Source organism: Helianthus annuus, chromosome 4 (genome assembly GCF_002127325.2).
Source record: "Helianthus annuus cultivar XRQ/B chromosome 4, HanXRQr2.0-SUNRISE, whole genome shotgun sequence".
NCBI lineage: Eukaryota > Viridiplantae > Streptophyta > Magnoliopsida > Asterales > Asteraceae > Helianthus > Helianthus annuus.
The window spans coordinates 122394354-122411772 of NC_035436.2; the positions used below are offsets into that span (position 1 = coordinate 122394354).

The 17419-nt window shown below is 35.9% G+C and overlaps 1 protein-coding gene across 1 annotated transcript; it reads right to left on the minus strand.

The window, feature by feature from the left end:
- Nucleotides 1-1062: 1062 nt before the first annotated feature.
- LOC110884228 (chloroplastic import inner membrane translocase subunit HP30-2) lies at nt 1063-4281 on the minus strand. The gene is made up of 6 exons (XM_022131915.2): nt 3883-4281; nt 2342-2457; nt 2139-2265; nt 1894-2042; nt 1468-1530; nt 1063-1243 (listed from the first exon to the last, which is right to left on the minus strand). The coding sequence occupies exons 1-6, from the start codon at nt 4174-4176 to the stop codon at nt 1210-1212; spliced, it is 783 nt and encodes a 260-aa protein (XP_021987607.1). The 5' UTR covers nt 4177-4281; the 3' UTR covers nt 1063-1209.
- Nucleotides 4282-17419: the final 13138 nt, after the last annotated feature.

Sequence of the window (17419 nt, forward strand, 5' to 3'; positions counted from 1 at the left end):
AGAGCATGCATTGTTCCACAAAACATAACGTTGATTTAAACCATGTTTTACTTCAACACCTTGTTTTGTGCATTCTACATATGGTTTAGTTGATACATCTCACTTACCATACAAGATATATTTTGAGTACACATTACATTATCTACATTGAACATAAACATTTTGACATTGATATACATACTTGGTGGTTTACATTGAACATAGACATTTCGACATAGTTTACACAATAACACTTGACAATTGATTTATACATGAACAATTTACATGGTGGTTGGTTTTGGGTAAATGGTTGGAGTAACGTGGCGTATGTAATATGATACAAACATGGTGGATACGCCGTTGGTACTTCCTATATATAAATGCTTGTATAATATTACATATCGTAGCGTTATCTAAGTCATTTCAGTTTAGACACATTACATTTTACACAAATAACATACTCTTCACAAGACATCATTTTTACAAACAACTTATCTTATTCAACTCATTTTACTTGGTTACTCGTTTAACCTTGCACTTATCTATACATATCATCTGATGTTATCGTTTTTTTTCAAATGGTTTACAAAGCAAGACAAATTACAAGGTTCATGACTGACTGTTATTAAACATTTCTTTAAAACTCAAGTCATGAATCCCATTTTCACAAAACCTATGTATCTCACAGGCATTTTTATGCTGACGTACCTACTTTCACATGTGTTTTCAGGAGCTATTCCATAGGATGATGATCATAACACTAGGGCGGACCTGTGCCTTAGAGAATAAAAATGAAGATAGACCAGTTTAATTATGTTCTGAACTCTTTGATTTCCTGTTTAAGACAATGTATCACTCTTGTTTAATAAATAAAATGCAACTTTGTATGCCATGGTTATGAAACAATTAATTATGTCCACAACACTCCCCGGCGTTTCCGCCGCGGTTGCACGTTACACGCGGCCGGGGTGTGACACAGCATTCTTTGATCCTTGATGAACATGTTTTCTTATGATATGTAATAATTGTTGTGTGTGATCTTTGTTATGGGTTATCATGCCTAAAATTGTATAATATTTATGATAATAAAAAAGATTACTGATTTCATATATCTTTCAAATATTTTTAATTATTGCATAATAGCACCATAAATATATCATTACATCAAAAATAAATTTGCTAACAAACCATAAGTCTCATGTCATAAGCATCCTACATTTTGATCACTCTCTATGCTCTCCTACCGCCTCCACTCCCCTTTTTCCTGCGGAAAAAAAAAAACATCAGTTTCAAAAAAAAAAAGAAAAAAAAAACACGTCCAAACAAGATATTTTCATTGTAGTTGATTAAGCTAATAGTAGTATAAACTGGGAAGTCTTCAAATGTGAACTTTTTGTACCTTTGGAAGAGATTTATTTTAAACGCATTAAAAACTAATTTAAATAATCGAAATTAGCTTTTCGGAGTACCAAGGGGAAAAATTCATACCTTTGGATATCATCAAGAATTACAAGGCGTGGTCCAGGTGGGATTCTTACATCTCGCAGAGCACTGATTTACATATTACAAGACAATAATCAAAAGTAGTCACGAGAAATCAGACATGGTAAAATGAGCCAGTCAAGCGGGTTTGGATCAAAAAGGATACTTTTTCACTATTGTCCGGGTTGGGTTGACCCGAAACATTTTTTTCCATGTTGTTTAAGTTCCGTATAAGTAGGTAGTGGCAACTATGATTAAAATCTTTTACTTCAATGGTAACGTAGTTTTTCAATGGAATAACTTAGGAATTTTCTACAATAGTTGATAATTTCACCTGTTTAACCCGTTAAAAGATAAAACATACCCAAATTGACCCATTCATAAGTAAACGGATCGAAATTGTAACATTTCTTCTAAAAGCTATAAACTTGCCTGTCGGTAAGCAGGGGTAAAGTACGGTCCGTTAACAAGCCTTTCTTGAAGTTTTTCTCATAACTCTCGAGACCGAGTCTAGACAACATGGATCTAGTTTCACTGTACAACACATCTTCAGCTGGTGGCTTTGAGAACTTTTCCCCTACCTGCACAATGCATAAATAAGTAATAATTGTAGTTTACGGTTTACCCATTCATAATCCGGACCGATTATCCATTTGACCCTTAGATCATAATCTCACCTTGAAGAGTCCACCCTGAACAAGGGCAAAGAAAACACCGGATGTGACAACATTAGCAGCCGGATTAGGACCCCCCATGCCACTAACCAAAGAAAACATCACTCCCGACCCAAAAGCTGCTACCATACTGCAATCAATCATACATTGTAACATCAAATCAAAATATGATTGAAAAAATGATCTTGATCTTAATGAATGTTTACCTTGTTTGGACATCTTCCTTGCCTCTTATTCTTTTCATGACACATGATATGCCTGCATTGACGCCCGTCATAACAGCGAAATTACGGGCCTGGATGAAGGGCCCACCTGCAAGAGCCTGTAATACAGCAATTGGCTTAAAAAGACCTACCTATTTGAAAGAACTCCAATATGCCAATTTCAATTACCAGTTTCATTGAACAAGATAAAAACAATCTGTAACATTAATCTAGTTGTTTGAACAATGTGCACCATTTTGAGAAATCAAGAGAGATAGGAGAGTATCAAAAAAAATCAGTGCCTGCTATAGACTTAAAATATAAACTATCACTACCCACCACCTATTATGGACCTAAACATAACTCAAAGAAATAACCAAGTAACCAGAACTACCCACTTCCCATGCAGCCCCTTATTGGAGAACGACTGGCAGGACTGAGCGAAGCCCCACTTGGTTCTTCTGTGAATCTTAGAGAAGCAGTATTGCTGCTGTCTTTTTTGCAGCTTGTTGTTGCCAGAAGAACTACGGGGTATGGTTCAGCAATACATTCCATTTAGGATTAGGAACCGGATCTGCTTTTGACATATTTCTCTTTATTTGGGACCCTATTCACCTCTGGGCTTCTATTGAATCGGCACCACTCATTGGAAGCTGGATCCAAAGCGGGTGCTGGTGATGGTACTCGTTTTGGTGCAGACGGTGCTCGTTTCTGAATAGAGTTGAGAGAGAAGAAGAAGAAGGAGAGAAAGCAGAATGGGACAACTATAGGTCGCGCAGTGGGAGAAAATGAAAATGGTGATGGTGATGGTGGGGGTCAGTGGATTTGTTCGATTAGATGATGAGAAGTCGGCTCTAGGCTATGGGAGGCCTCAATAGATTGAACCTTGGTGAGTAAGGTTTGCAGAATGGTAAGAATTTGATTAAAACAGAACTTGTGTTGCGCAAGGCTTCATGCACACCACTGACAGAACCTGTCCTCGGTTTGCTTGCAAGTTGTCATAACTCATAACTGAACTGGATTTGATACCACTGATGTGTATCATTCTAAGAAATCAAAAGAATACAGGTATGGGGTGTCAATGGAGAGTACGTACCTCCTATCATGGATCTAAACATAACTCAAGAAAATTAACCAAGTAGAACATGTAACCTCTTTTTAAACAACAGGCAGGACTGGACTAGTGATGTGGTGTCAATGGAGATTACGTACCGTACCGTATCAAACCCAACCATGAACACGTACGGTAAGGGCGGTGGATGGGCAACAAGTATAGTATTGTCTTTCAATTGTTAGTGTTAATTAGTGGATCATGAGTAGTGGCAGTTTATTCCCTTGTTAATGTAAGCCTACAAAATGGCATTGATGCACTAGTCTAGGGGCATCAATTCATTAATTAATCTTCTAATTATCTTATGTTCTCTCTAATCTCCTCATCCCAAACTTGTCTATCAATCCACATATAAATATGTACACACATGTACACAATTCAATTCAAAGATTTTTATATCAAAATTCTAAACACATAAAAAATGAAATTTAACCTGAGCTTGCTGCAAAGAGGCCATAGCCTGTGGATTAAGGGAGGCGGCGGGAGCTGGAGCAGAGGCGGCGACGTCGGTGGTGAGAGTACCCATGATACCACCGATGGCGGCACCCTGGGCGGCGCTGGTGATGGTGACGATAGCGGCTTCAACGGGTAACGATTGTTTGGCGAGCCAACCCTTGAACCCATTCTCAAATTCTTTGTACTTGGTCTGTAACTGTTTGATTGGGTCGTTGTTAATGAAATCTTGTGGTGTATGAACCATCAATTCGCCTTGTTTTCCTGCCACCATTGTTGGTGCGAAGCGAGGAATCCAAGGTTTGGATTAGGTTTAGATAGAAGAGAGAAAGAAAAGAGAAGCAATAATAGACGAATTTTAAGATTATATATTTATATTGTAGCGATATTAAAACCTAACACGTTTATCTTAAAGTATGTCAAATTTTTCAATTTTCGACGTCCCTTATCGATTTCTTTAACTTTTATTTTCTTTTGAACGAACTGCGAAAGTTTGTTTACCGGGATAAACCCAATAATAAAAGTCCAAAGGCCACTTACGCTCGTGAACATAGATCCACCATTAGTACAAAGGAAATTCATTGTTCGAAGATCAACTGTGTTAAAACCTCTGGCTCAGCCCATAGCATTTTTGCTTCAGGCCAGACTTAACACATGACCTCCACTTTGAAAGATAATGGGGCTACCAATGCACCAAAAGGTCTTTGGCATTGACTTCTTTAATTGATGAAACAATGGTTAACACTAGATTATCCCAGCTAGTCGTCTCGTGAAGTGTGGTTCAATCTCTATCTTTCATTCGCCTTTAAGCCAAGCTTCACAGAAGTGTCCTGCAAAACAACAACATCGGTGACTCGCCACAAGGAGGGGAATATGGGGTTCTCCTTGTGACCACCCTCCGGCGTGAGAATAAGTATTTGTTTTGAGGATAAGTGTGTGTTAAGAGTAAAAAAGTGAGAAACTGAATCCTTAAACCTGGAGGTGGTGTCTTCTATTTATAGCCGGAAAATAATGAAGGAGGAAGCCTGCCAGCTAGCCAGTGCTTGTCAGCTGTCCGACCAGGAGGAATATTCTTTCTACCCCCTCTGACGTCGCCAGTCCCAGAGGTGACGTGGCGTGCGGTTATTCGTTCCAGTTGGGCATTCACTTGTACTGGTTGTCGGCCTGTCCTCCAAGGATCTTGCGATCACAGCTGGCGTCTAGCTATTGGTGCCACGTGTTGTCCTTTTTGTCTGCAGGGGCATCTTTCTTGTCGCCAGGTAACTTCTTCCAGAAGGTTCTGAAACCTTCTGGATGGCTATAGAATTAACATTCCTCATAGGGATTATGGTCCAAACACAAAGAAGACACGACCAAATTGTACGATGAGAGAGTTTTTTTCTTATAGGATTCAGGATAGGGACAACAAGTTCTCTTTAATCCTTAATGCCAGGAGGTTGTATCAGCGGTTTTTAGTCGACGCATACACAATGATCGAAAGTGAGAGGCTAAACTACATACGGTTTCGCAAACCAAATTAAGATGCAAATCGTTTAACAGTGTTAAAAATGTTCAAGAAGGTGGTCAGAGTGATTTGTCTCATACTGGAAAACCTGTGATATTACCTTCGTCGTTTACTGGTGGATCTTGCTATATGATACAAAACTACCTGGTTTATGTAGAACGTATGGGTATCCTGATTTCTCTATAACAATTACATGTAATCCTAAATGGCCCGAAATAGTAAGGTTTATTGGTGACTCATTAATTAAGCCTGAAGTCAGACCCGACATACTTTGTCTATTGTTTAAGATGAAGTTTGATACACTAATAAATAACATGAAGGAAAAAAAAATCTTGGTGATATTAATGCAGGTATGTGATTCCTTTTTATTTACATCCAATTTCTTTGTATGTAGCTGGTAAAGTCATACATACATTTTTTGACTAATTTGTGCTAATCGTTTTTTTTTTTTTTTTTTTTTTTGTTTCTATAGTTGTTTACACTGTCGAGTTTCAAAAACGTGGTCTTCCACATGCGCATTTATGCTTATTTATGAAAGCTGATCATAAGGTTCCTACTGTTGAACACGTCGATCCCTTTATCTCAGCTGAAATTCCTGATAACAATGAAGATCCTGAATTGTATTCTCTTGTGAGTGACTTTATGATTCATGGTCCTTGTGGACACGCTAACTTGAAATGTCCATACATGGTAGGCAACTGTTGTTCTAAGAATTTTCCAAAGAAGTTTTTGGAATCTACTTCTGTTGATTCAGATGGATTTCTCGTTTATAGGCGAAGAGATTCTTGTCACACAGTTGTGAAGAAGGGTGTTACATTGGACAATAGGAGCGTCGTTCCATACAACAAAAGGCTTCTTAAAGGATATCAGGCGCACATCAATGTGGAGTAGTGCAATCAGGCCGGTTCAATTAAATGTTTGTTTAAATACATTAATAAAGGACCAGACAGAGCCACTGTTGCTGTTTTAGAGTAAGATAAAGGACTTGGGGAGGAGATCCCAAAAGATGTAATTAAAGAATATTACGACGCTAGATATGTTTCCGCATGTGAAGCCAGCTGGAGAATACTTGCCTGTGAGGTTCACTATAGGTATCCGTCTGTTATGAGATTACCATTTCATCTTCCAGACCAACAAAATGTTGTATTCAGTGGTGAAGATGATATCGAAGATGTCCTAAACAAACCTCAAGTAAATTTTTCAATTTTTCTAGAATGGATGAACATTAACAATTCTAAACCTGAAGCAAGGGAACTTACTTATGTTGAGTTTCATTCAAAATATGTCTGGAATTTAAAGGATCAGTGCTGACAACCGCGCAAAAATTATGTTGTGGTTGGGAGAATTTATTCTGTGTCTCCTTCTCTTGGTGAGGCTTATTACCTATGAATTCTTCTAACTAAGGTTAAGGGACCACGATCCTTTGAAGAAATCAGAAACTATGACGATGTTGTTTATCCTACTTTTAGGGATGCGTGTTATGCACGTGGGCTGTTAGACGATGACAATGAATATATTGAGTGTATTAAAGAAGCCAATTTCACAGGAAATGGTCATTATCTGCGTGGTTTGTTCGGTACACTACTATTGTCTAATACGCTTTCAAGACCGGAAGTTGTTTGGGAGAAGACGTGGGAGCTTTTGTCTGAGGACGTTTTATACAATATGCGGAAAGATACTGGCTTTAGTGGTATTTCTTTACTTTTCTAATAGTTTTTGTGACATAAAATGCATATTATCGTTAATGATTTATAATTATATCAACAAAGTGTTTCGTTATATTAAACATATTTCCTTTTGATTGTAGGATTGGTTGCTTCAGACGAACGTTTAAAGAATATAACGTTGTCTAAAATCGAAAAATATCTTCTTCGTAATGGTTCTAGCTTGAACAGATTCTCACCAATGCCTATTCCTGACGATGAGTCTTTAATATACGAGAGCAACTGTCTGATAAACGAGGAGCTTTCTTGGGACGCGGACGAAGTTAGGGCTGAGTTCAATAATCTTCATAGCTCTTTAAATGATGATCAAAGAGCAGTTTATAACGAGATTATGGATGTTGTTCAACGTGGGAAAGGTGGTGTTTTTCTTGTACGGTTACGGTGGTATAGGTAAGACCTTTTTGTGGAAAACGTTAGCTGCTTCCATTAGATGCAATGGACATATTTTTATTAATGTGGCTTCAAGTGGGATTGCATCATTGTTGTTGTCACAAAGTCGTACTGCCCATTCACGATTTCATATTCCAGTTAATCTTAATGAGGATTCAATTTGCCATATTAAGCCTAATACTGAAATCGCTAATCTTCTAAATGAAGCCAAGTTGATTATTTGGGATGAAGCACCGATAGTACACCAACATGCTTTCGAGGCTCTTGACCATACATTGAAGGATGTTTTGAGTGTTGGTGATTCACGAAATTCTGAACTTCCATTTGTGGAAAGGCTATTGTCTTTGGTGGTGACTATAGACAAATCCTACCGGTTGTACAAAATGGAAGCATGCAAGACATTGTACACGCCTCTTTATGTTCATCCTACATTTGGTTGACTTGCAAGGTTTTAAAATTGACAAGGAACATGAGTTTATCTATTGGAGCCAGTAGTGCAAACATCCAGGAGATAAACGAATTTGCTAAATGACTTCTTGAAATTGGCGAAGGCAATGTTGGTGATGGTAACGATGGCGAGTCAACTATAGAAATACCAAACGATCTTTTAATAACTGATTCAACTGATCCAATTCAAAATTTGATTGACTTTGTATATCCTTCAGTTCTTGGCCGTTTTAGAAATCGTGACTACTTTTCTGAGAGAGCCATACTCGCTCCTAAGAATGAAGTTGTTCATGGTATCAATGATCGTTTGCTTGCATTGTTTCCCGGTGAAGAAGTAGAGTATCTTAGCTCCGATAGTATATGCCTAACTGCGGAAATTAATGATCCATTACACCAAGATTTATATAATCCTGAGGTGTTAAATAGTGTCAAGGTTTCAGGATTACCAAATCATTGGTATTAAAGTTGGTTGTTCTAGTGATGCTTTTGAGGAATATTGATCAGCAAAACGGTTTATGTAATGGTATGCGTCTTCAAATTACACGTCTTGGTAAACGTGTTATCGAGGCTGAAATATTATCAGGAGGTAATGTTGGTTCAAGAACTTACATTCCAAGAATCAGCATGATATCGTCGGACAAGAAAATACCCTTCAAGTTTCAACAAAGGCAGTTTCCAATAACTGTATGCTTTGCGATGACTATTAACAAAAGTCAAGGACAATCTCTTTCAAGAGTAGGTCTTTACCTGAGAGACCCTGTATTTTCACATGGCCTAGTTGTATGTTGCATTGTCAAGAGTAAAGACTAAAGATGGCGTCAAGCTTTTAATATTTGACAAGAATGGGAGGCCGACAAATCAAATGACGAATGTTGTTTACAAAGAGATATTTAGGAATTTGTAGGTTTACATTTTCAATTATTTTAGAACTTCAAAGATTTGTAATGTTTTTATATAAAAACTTTATTGGATTTGCTATTTTCTTTTCTTATAATTGTATTTCACTTTTAAATTAAATTTGTTTATGTATACTTATGCTTATTTTTATTATTTTAAACATATTTTAATATATTTATATAGTAGAAATACTACAATTTTAAACTTTTTTATCCCTTAGTTACAAAAGTCTTGCATATATACATATGAAGTAATAACAATACTACTTATACCTTAGTTATTTATTACCTACACACTTTGTTACCCTTATGTAAACATCACAAAACAATAAGGGTTGTTTGTGTAAATATATGTAAAATCAGTTGAAATTTGGGGGAACGAATATTTATGTAAATACATAACATCATTACACATCAACAACTATCATCTCTCAAATCTTCACCCAAAGATTTCTTCATCATCGTGTTCATCTAGGGTTCCACATTCATCACCGTCGTCTTCTACGGCAGACTTCAATCGACCGATTTCATTGTTGATTTATTAAGAACATGTATGTACATTCAACTTGTGGTGAAGTTTGTAGTCTTTTTTTGCTGTTAAATGAATCAAATCATTGTAGATAGACCATTATACACAGTTACAAATAGAAATTGAAAGAGGATTTAGTTATGTAGTTGTATCATTTATTGAGCACATGTTAAACAATCATTATTTGGAAAAACATTTCAGTAGATATGCTCTGTTTCAACGATAGATATTAACGAATGTTAGTGTTTATCAGAAATTGTTGATTCTCAATTATATGGTATGTTAGGGTTTATTCAAAGCAGTTATAGAAAGTGTCATTAAATGCTGAACAACGATTTACTTATTTTTTCAACACTTGAATGTTTTGTTGTTAGGGATTTCATTTTGCATATTTTTATAATCATCAAGAACTATATTTTTGTTTTACAATTTTGTGTTAACTGATAAGTGATGTAACAATTAAAGTAAGTTATTTACATTGTGTGGTACCGAGTTTGTAGTTTACTGAATATACTTTGTTATATCAGTTAGCGTATAATATAAAAATTTTTGTTCAGTAGTGTACGCATTTCAACGTTCGAAGATAATTTTTTTATGTGAATGTATTAACATCTTTGTTGATTCAGGTTTTATCATCTATTCTACATTTGTGAAGTTTCTTGATAACCCGGAATCAATTAAAGTGGCATGCCCTGTTTTTAGATACTTAATTTCCTTTTATTCGAATCTATATTTAACAGTTGTTATGGTTTATATTTTGTTATAATACATAAAAATCTATACAGGATGTACCTTAATCCTTTGTTAATCAAAAATGGGGAGAAAGTTGGGAAAATAATAAGCTGCAAATCTATCACAGAGTGGTAAAAAATGGTTTGTGAGGCTGAGAACAGTAAATTCAATGTCGGTGATAACTGATTTTTGGGAAAGAGTTGTTAAAGATCTTAATCTGCCAAAGAAGACTTTGTTGGTTTTCACACCATTAGGAGATTTTGCGCTTGAACTTTCCTATTTTGTTCATGGCATTTGTGGCGAATCGTATTACACGTTTCATCGTTATGGAAAATTGGGTCTTACGGTATGACAACTGATTTTAACTTCAATGCATTTTCACATTCAACATTTCTACACTTATTCACATAAGTTACATATTTCATCTATAATATTAATTATATCTTTTTTTATGCAAATAATCGAATATTCTTTCATTAAACACTATTACGTAAACAGCCCACCAAATAGCACATATCAAATATGTTATAAGGGTTCTTATTGGAGTGTCGAGGCGTCTAAGTTTCATACCAGCTATGTATTCGCTAAAGGATGGCCGGAAGTGTGCAATGATCTTGGGATACAAGATGATGATTTACTTATCTTCAGGAGAATTGATAATGTTGTTTTTGAGTTAGTAGTTTATCGAAATGAAACTGAGATTGCTTTGACGAAGAAAGCTGAATCTGACGACGATATTGTATTTGAGATATCCAAGGCTGATTTCTTTGAGAATGTATTCAAGGTACATATGTATTCAGTATTACCAGTGAAAGATTTTTTGATTTCCGCATTTTATTAATTATCCCAGTAATGTTGTCCAGGACATCTATGAGGATGATAAAATTGCGTCTTCAGAAGAAGGAAAATCCTTCAGTCAGGTACTTACTTAAGTATTAAAATCGTTATTGTAATTTAAACACATTTAAATTTAATGTTTTTATAATTATTTGTAATGTTGTGTATTGATGTCATATTTATCCATGAATGTAATACTCAGAAAAAGTTAGCAACTAATGTACCAGCATAGGCTGTTAAATCACGTAAACCGTTTAAGTTTGATGTTGAATGCACGCCGAGGAAATGGTTGGCTTCACAATTGAAGACAACAGAAGATGTAAGTTCACCACCTTAAACATTGTTATATTATTTTGGATACTAACGTTATTTTATCACAACATGTTAAGAAGAAAGGTAAACTTATGCTTACAGAAAGGACACAGTCAAGAATACCACAAAGGGTTTCCATGGCACATTACATATCAAAACATCTGATGATATTGCATGTTGTCGATCTGCTGATAAGGTCAAGGTATGTATACTTGCCCATGAATTAGTATATATTATATAAACTGCATTTTTGCCGCATATACTACAAACGCTTTTACTCACATCTATATATGGACTCTTCAACAAGGGGAAGAAAGTCGGCAATGTTTACAAAAAATGTTAAACATACAAAGAAGATTACAAAGAGTGCAAGAAAATATTCTGCTGATCTTGACGATGCCGAGTTCTTTGAGTTTGTTTGGAAAGGAGACTAGAGGCTGGTATAACATTTTTTGATAACAAACTAACGATTTATGTTTTGTTGTCCTTGACTATTATTTTGTTTCATACAATACATGTAGTGTCTGCCCGTTGAAATTGTTAAGAGAGCAGGTCTTTCTGTTAATATGCATTCGTTGAGTGTTTAGAATATGACTGGAGTTGTGGAGGTTTATGACGTGAAGACGAAGTTAAACGGTGGGAAGCCACGTTACGCGATGGATGGTTGGCGGAAGTTCATGTATGATAATAACTTGAAGTTTGGTGATATTTTGCACTTCACATGCGTGGCTTCACAGTAAAAGATCGTCCTAAATGACGTTACGCCAGTGTAAGAAAGACGTCTAAGTATGTTTTAATAACAGAAATTATGTGTTAAGGTATATGTTGAATGTTTTGATGGTTATTTTGCATGGTATTGTTTTGGAACTTATTGACTTAGTTCATAGATTATTGATGTAGATGGTTAATATGGTAACAACTATGTTATTAGCAGTTTAGATTCTATATATATGATATCATGTTTTTTTTTTTTGGCAATACTCATGTTAACAATATTACATTTTATTTTTAAAAGATTCATAATAAATAACATAATAAAAATGTTACTAAAATATAAGACGTAATCTATTTATGGATACTCTAAAATCCTATTAAAAATCAACTTGTGTGATTTCTTTTAGGGTGTGGCTAATTGCACCTCCATTTTTACTATTTATACCTCCGTTTCCAAAAATATCATTTTTATATTTTTTTAAATTCCACCCTTTACCTTTTATATATTATTGTTTTGTTATAATTTTTTAAATTCCGCCTTTTGTCTCTTATATATTATTGTTTTGTTCAGTTGTTTACGGTTTCTTATTTTTTTTTTGGGTTCATTCCTTGTTTGTTTTTTTGTATCAATTCTTCATTGTTTTGTTTAAGTTTTTTTCTCATTAATTGAATTGAAATATAGCATTTATGAATCGATACTTAAAAAAATTAGATTAAGACTATGATGAGTTCGTTACGTTTAAACCAAATGAGTAACACATTAAAAAAACAAATGAAGTTAACCAAAACAAATTAAAGTTGAGATTTAACTAAAACAAATAAAGTTTAACCGGAATAAATTACAACTGAAGTTTAACCAACATATTATACAGTTCGGTCTGGAATTGGGATTTTTGGCTCCTATATGTTTGAAATCGTGACATGGTTGTTAGGATTTTGTTTGATTCATGAATTCACTTCATTGTTACACGTTCAAAAAAATGAATATGTATGTCGATTTTACCAAAATTCTATTGTCATCACTGGAAGAAATAATACACACCTCTATTGTACGAGCTACAATCAATTAAAGGTGTTGGTTTATTTTTTTTCAATCCATTAGATTAAGTTAAAAAAATTAAAAGAACTATATCAGAGAAAAAGATGAATACATACCATACCAAGAAGCCTCAACCAATTAGAAGTTTGATAAAAGCTAAAGATGCACTAAATTGTTTCTTCAAAGTCTCTTTTAATCTTCTTGTTTTCACTCAGGGTAGATTATTTTACAATCGTATGTATATATATACATATATATTCAAGATTTAAATTATGAAAATTAGATAAACCCCTAGAAATATACGTGTTTGATTGTATTAAAATATAGAGTAAACTGCCATTTTGGTCCCTGTGGTTTGGCCAGTTTTGCCATTTTAGTTCAAATCTCAAACTTATTACATCTGGGTCCCTGTGGTTTGCATTTGTTGCCATTTTAGTCCAAAACTCAAAATCCCTCATTTTTGACTGTTTGAACTCCCCTTTTTTGTCTTTATCTGCAGGGGTAGTTTAGTCATTTAATGTTCATTAAATGAATTTATTTATTAAAAAACCACATAATATAAATACCCCTTATTAATCGCATTACATCATCATCTTCAAACCCTATTCTCATCTCAGGCGATTCATCATCATCTTCAACCGACGATCTTCATTCTTGCCAAGGCGATTCTGATGGATGACGATGGGGATGATTTTAGCTGCTGTCTTTGAAAAGAAGGCGTCCATTTTGATCCACAAGTAAAATACGGTACGTATTTGTAGTTGATTAGCTGGATTTGAAAACCCCTGTTTCTGATTGAAAGTTATTTTCTTATTCTACAGCAAATCATCCCGATTTATTCACCCTAAAAGTGAACCATGGTGGTGATTTCACTGATGAGGATGATTTTCAATACGTCGGGGGTAAGGTAGACTACGTTGATAATGTGACTGCTGATATGTTTTCAATCATAGTGATGAATGATATGATGTTAGCATTTGGTTATTCAGAAAAGGATGTTGTGGTTTACCATTTTAGGGTTCCAGGGGAAGATTTAATGTTAGGTTTAAGACCTCTAGGCACTGATAGGGATGTATTGAGATTGATTAGTTATGTTGAAAAAAACAAGATGCTAGAGGTGTATATTCAACATGTTAGCAGGTTTTCAAAAGAGGATGTTGAAAATGAACCTGAATACGTAGACCTTAGTGATGAGGGTAGTTATGAGGGTAGTGATCAGCAGGATGAAGACAGTGAGGATAGTGATCAGGATGAAGATAGTGAATGGTAGAGTGATGATGGTAGCTATGAAGGATCCTGTGAAGGTAGTGCAGGTGAGGGTGAAAAGGCAGAAGGTGTAGAGACCACCCCTAGCAAACGTGTTAAGTCATTTCATAGGAAAAGTGTAAAGGCTAAGAATAGGAAGGATAAGGTGGGCCAGGATGAGGATGATGAAGATCCAGATTACATCATTGATAAAGATAATATTGTGGAAGATTATAGTGTTGATATGAAAGAGTATTATGCTGAAGTAGATACTGAAATTAGTGAACAATATGAACAACAAGTTGATGTAGATGAGGATGATGATCAGGTGGATTTAGATGGCTTTGAAAGTTTAACTGATGCAGAGGGTGACACAGCTCTTGAAAGAGCTTGTAGGAGTGTTAGGAAAGACAAAAGAAGGTCTAAAACATCTGTTGAATGTCCCTTTTATATTGGCCAGTCATTTCCTGATAAGGGTAGTATTAAGATGTTGGTCAACAATCATGCAATTGAAACTCGGAGACAACTCCATATTACAAGGAATGACAACACCAGATTCCGTGTGATATTTATGGGTGGGATTCCAAAACTGAGTAGTTGTGAAATAAATGCTGGAGGACCCTCTCAACCAACTGCATTCAAGGGTAAATCTGGAAATACCCAAAATGCAACTGGGCCCTCACAAGATGGGCCTAACCCTAAAAAGAATACACCACCCACTTGCCCTTGGATGCTTTATGTCTCTAAAGTTAAAAAGGCAGGCTCTTGGGTTGTGAAAACCCTAAACAAAGAACATGTATGTCTGAACACCAGAGATGTTAGACTGTGCACAGTTGGCTGGTTATCTAAAAAAATTCAACACACTGTGAAAAACAATCCTGGGATACCACTTAAAGCTCTACAGGAAGATCTTCAAAGGAAATATCAAGTTGAAGTGACTTTGCACCAAGTTTTTAGGGCTAAGATGAAGGCAACAGAGAAAGTGCAGGGTCACTATAGGGCTCAGTATGAGAATCTTAGGAATTATTGTGAGGAGCTTCTCAGATCTAATCCTGGAAGCACAGTTAAGATAGATGTTGAACCTCGTGGCAATCCTAGCAGTCCAACAAGGCAATTCGGGAGGATATATGTTTGCTTAGGTGCATTAAAGGCTGGATTTAAATTGATAGGGAGACCTATACTGGGGCTTGATGGATGTTTTTTGAAAGGGCCATTCCCTGGCCAGATTCTCATAGCAGTAGGAGTGGATGGCAACAATGGGATTTATCCTGTTGCCTATGCAGTGGTGGAGGCTGAAACAACTGCAAGTTGGAAATGGTTTCTTGGGTGTTTAGGTGATGATCTTGAACTGGAACATAACAGTAATTTCACCTTCATAACTGACAGGAAAAAGGTAACTATTGTTCAATGATATACTTGTTAGTTTTGCATTTTCTTATTACAATGCTAACCCATTTTGTAACTATTATGCTAGGGATTGATACCTGCTATACTGAAGGTGTATCCAAGCTCAGAGCACAGATATTGCCTGAGACATATACATGAAAATATGAAATCAAAATGGGGTGGTGATGAATACAAAAACCTGTTGTGGAACTGTGCATCTGCATCAACAGTTCCTGAGTTTGAAATGGCTATGAAGGCAGTTCTTGATAAGGACAAAGGACTACATGATTGGCTAAAAGAAATTCCAACCAAACATTGGGTCAGAGCCTACTTCACAGGTATGTAATTTACCACTTGAATTGTTTTCAGTTGACTTGTTTTGATCATGTTAATTAATTGATTTGAAAATATTACAGGCAGGGCTAGGTGTGATATTTTGCTGAATAACATCTGTGAGGTATTCAATAGGCAATTGATACAAGGTAGGGACAAGCCTATAATAACCTGCCTTGAGTATTGGGTTGAGTCTTGGGTTGAGGTTTACAAGCATAATGTAGAACCAGTTAATGGCAGTGATTTGTGGCCTAAATCTACATGCCCAACCACTTTGATCCCTCCAAAGTATCATGTCCAGATTGGGAGACCAAAAAAGAAATGAAAGAAGTCTGCACAGGAGATTGCAGAGGCTAAAGTTGCAACTTCAAAGGAAAAAAAAGAAGGCTAAAGTTGCAGAATCTGTGGTCAATGTCAGCAACATCATCCCTGTAACTGGTAAGTTGCCAAGGAAGGGAGGCTCAGTGACATGTAAAATCTGCAAGGGTGTTGGGTATAACAAAAGAACTTGTAAAAGGAAAGGGGCAGAAGCACAGCCAGGGGCACAAGGTCAGGAAGGGGCACAAGGTCAGGAAGGGCCACAGGCTTAGATGGACTACAGTTGACTACAGTTGACATTTTTGCAGTTTGTTTCAAACTGTGATGTTTACAGTTTGCAACAAACTGTTTTAGTACATTAGATCATGTCAAACTGCTTAACTTTTAGTTTAATGGTTGTATGGTGCTTATGTTTTGGTACATTATGTTCATGAAACTGTTTATGTATGTTTGGTATGTTAGATCATGAAACTGTTTATGTAATGTTAAAGACTGCACTTTGCAGATCTATTTTGGTATGTTAAATGATGCATATTTGGTATTTGGGTGTACATTTCTTAGGTTAAATGCTGCATATTTGCAGATCTGTTTGGCTGCACATTTGGTGCAGATTTGCTGCACATTTGGTGCAAATTGGCTGCACATTTGTTGCAGATTTGCTGCACATTTGGTGCAAATTGCCTGCACATTTGGTGCAAATTGGCTGCACATTTGTTGCAGATTTGCTGCACATTTGGTGCAAATTGGCTGCACATTTGGTGCAGATTTGCTGCACGTTTGGTGCAAATTGGTAAACTGCACATTTTGGTAACTGCACATTTGGAAAACTGCACGTTTGGTGCACATTTGGTAAACTGGACATTTGGTAAACTGCACATAGTGTCATAAGACATTAGACGCACATGTCGGCACATTTCGGCACATTTGGAAAACTGCACATTTGGTAAACTGCACATAGTGTCATAACAGATTAGATGCACAACACATTAGATAATTCATTACAAAAAGCCCCAAGATTGGCATTACAAAATCCATCATACAAAAAGCCCTAACCATATTAGCAGGTCGATACTACAGACCAAACTTACAAAATCCAAACACAACTCAAACC

Bases quoted from the DNA above. Each gene is read 5' to 3' on its own strand.
- LOC110884228 (XM_022131915.2), bottom strand. From the start codon at position 4,176: ATGGTGGCAGGAAAACAAGGCGAATTGATGGTTCATACACCACAAGAT. The intron at 2,458-3,882 runs GTTAAATTTCAT...GCTGTATTACAG, and splicing joins CCTCTTTGCAGCAAGCTCAG to GCTCTTGCAGGTGGGCCCTT. The intron at 2,266-2,341 runs GTAAACATTCAT...GATTGATTGCAG, and splicing joins AAGGAAGATGTCCAAACAAG to TATGGTAGCAGCTTTTGGGT.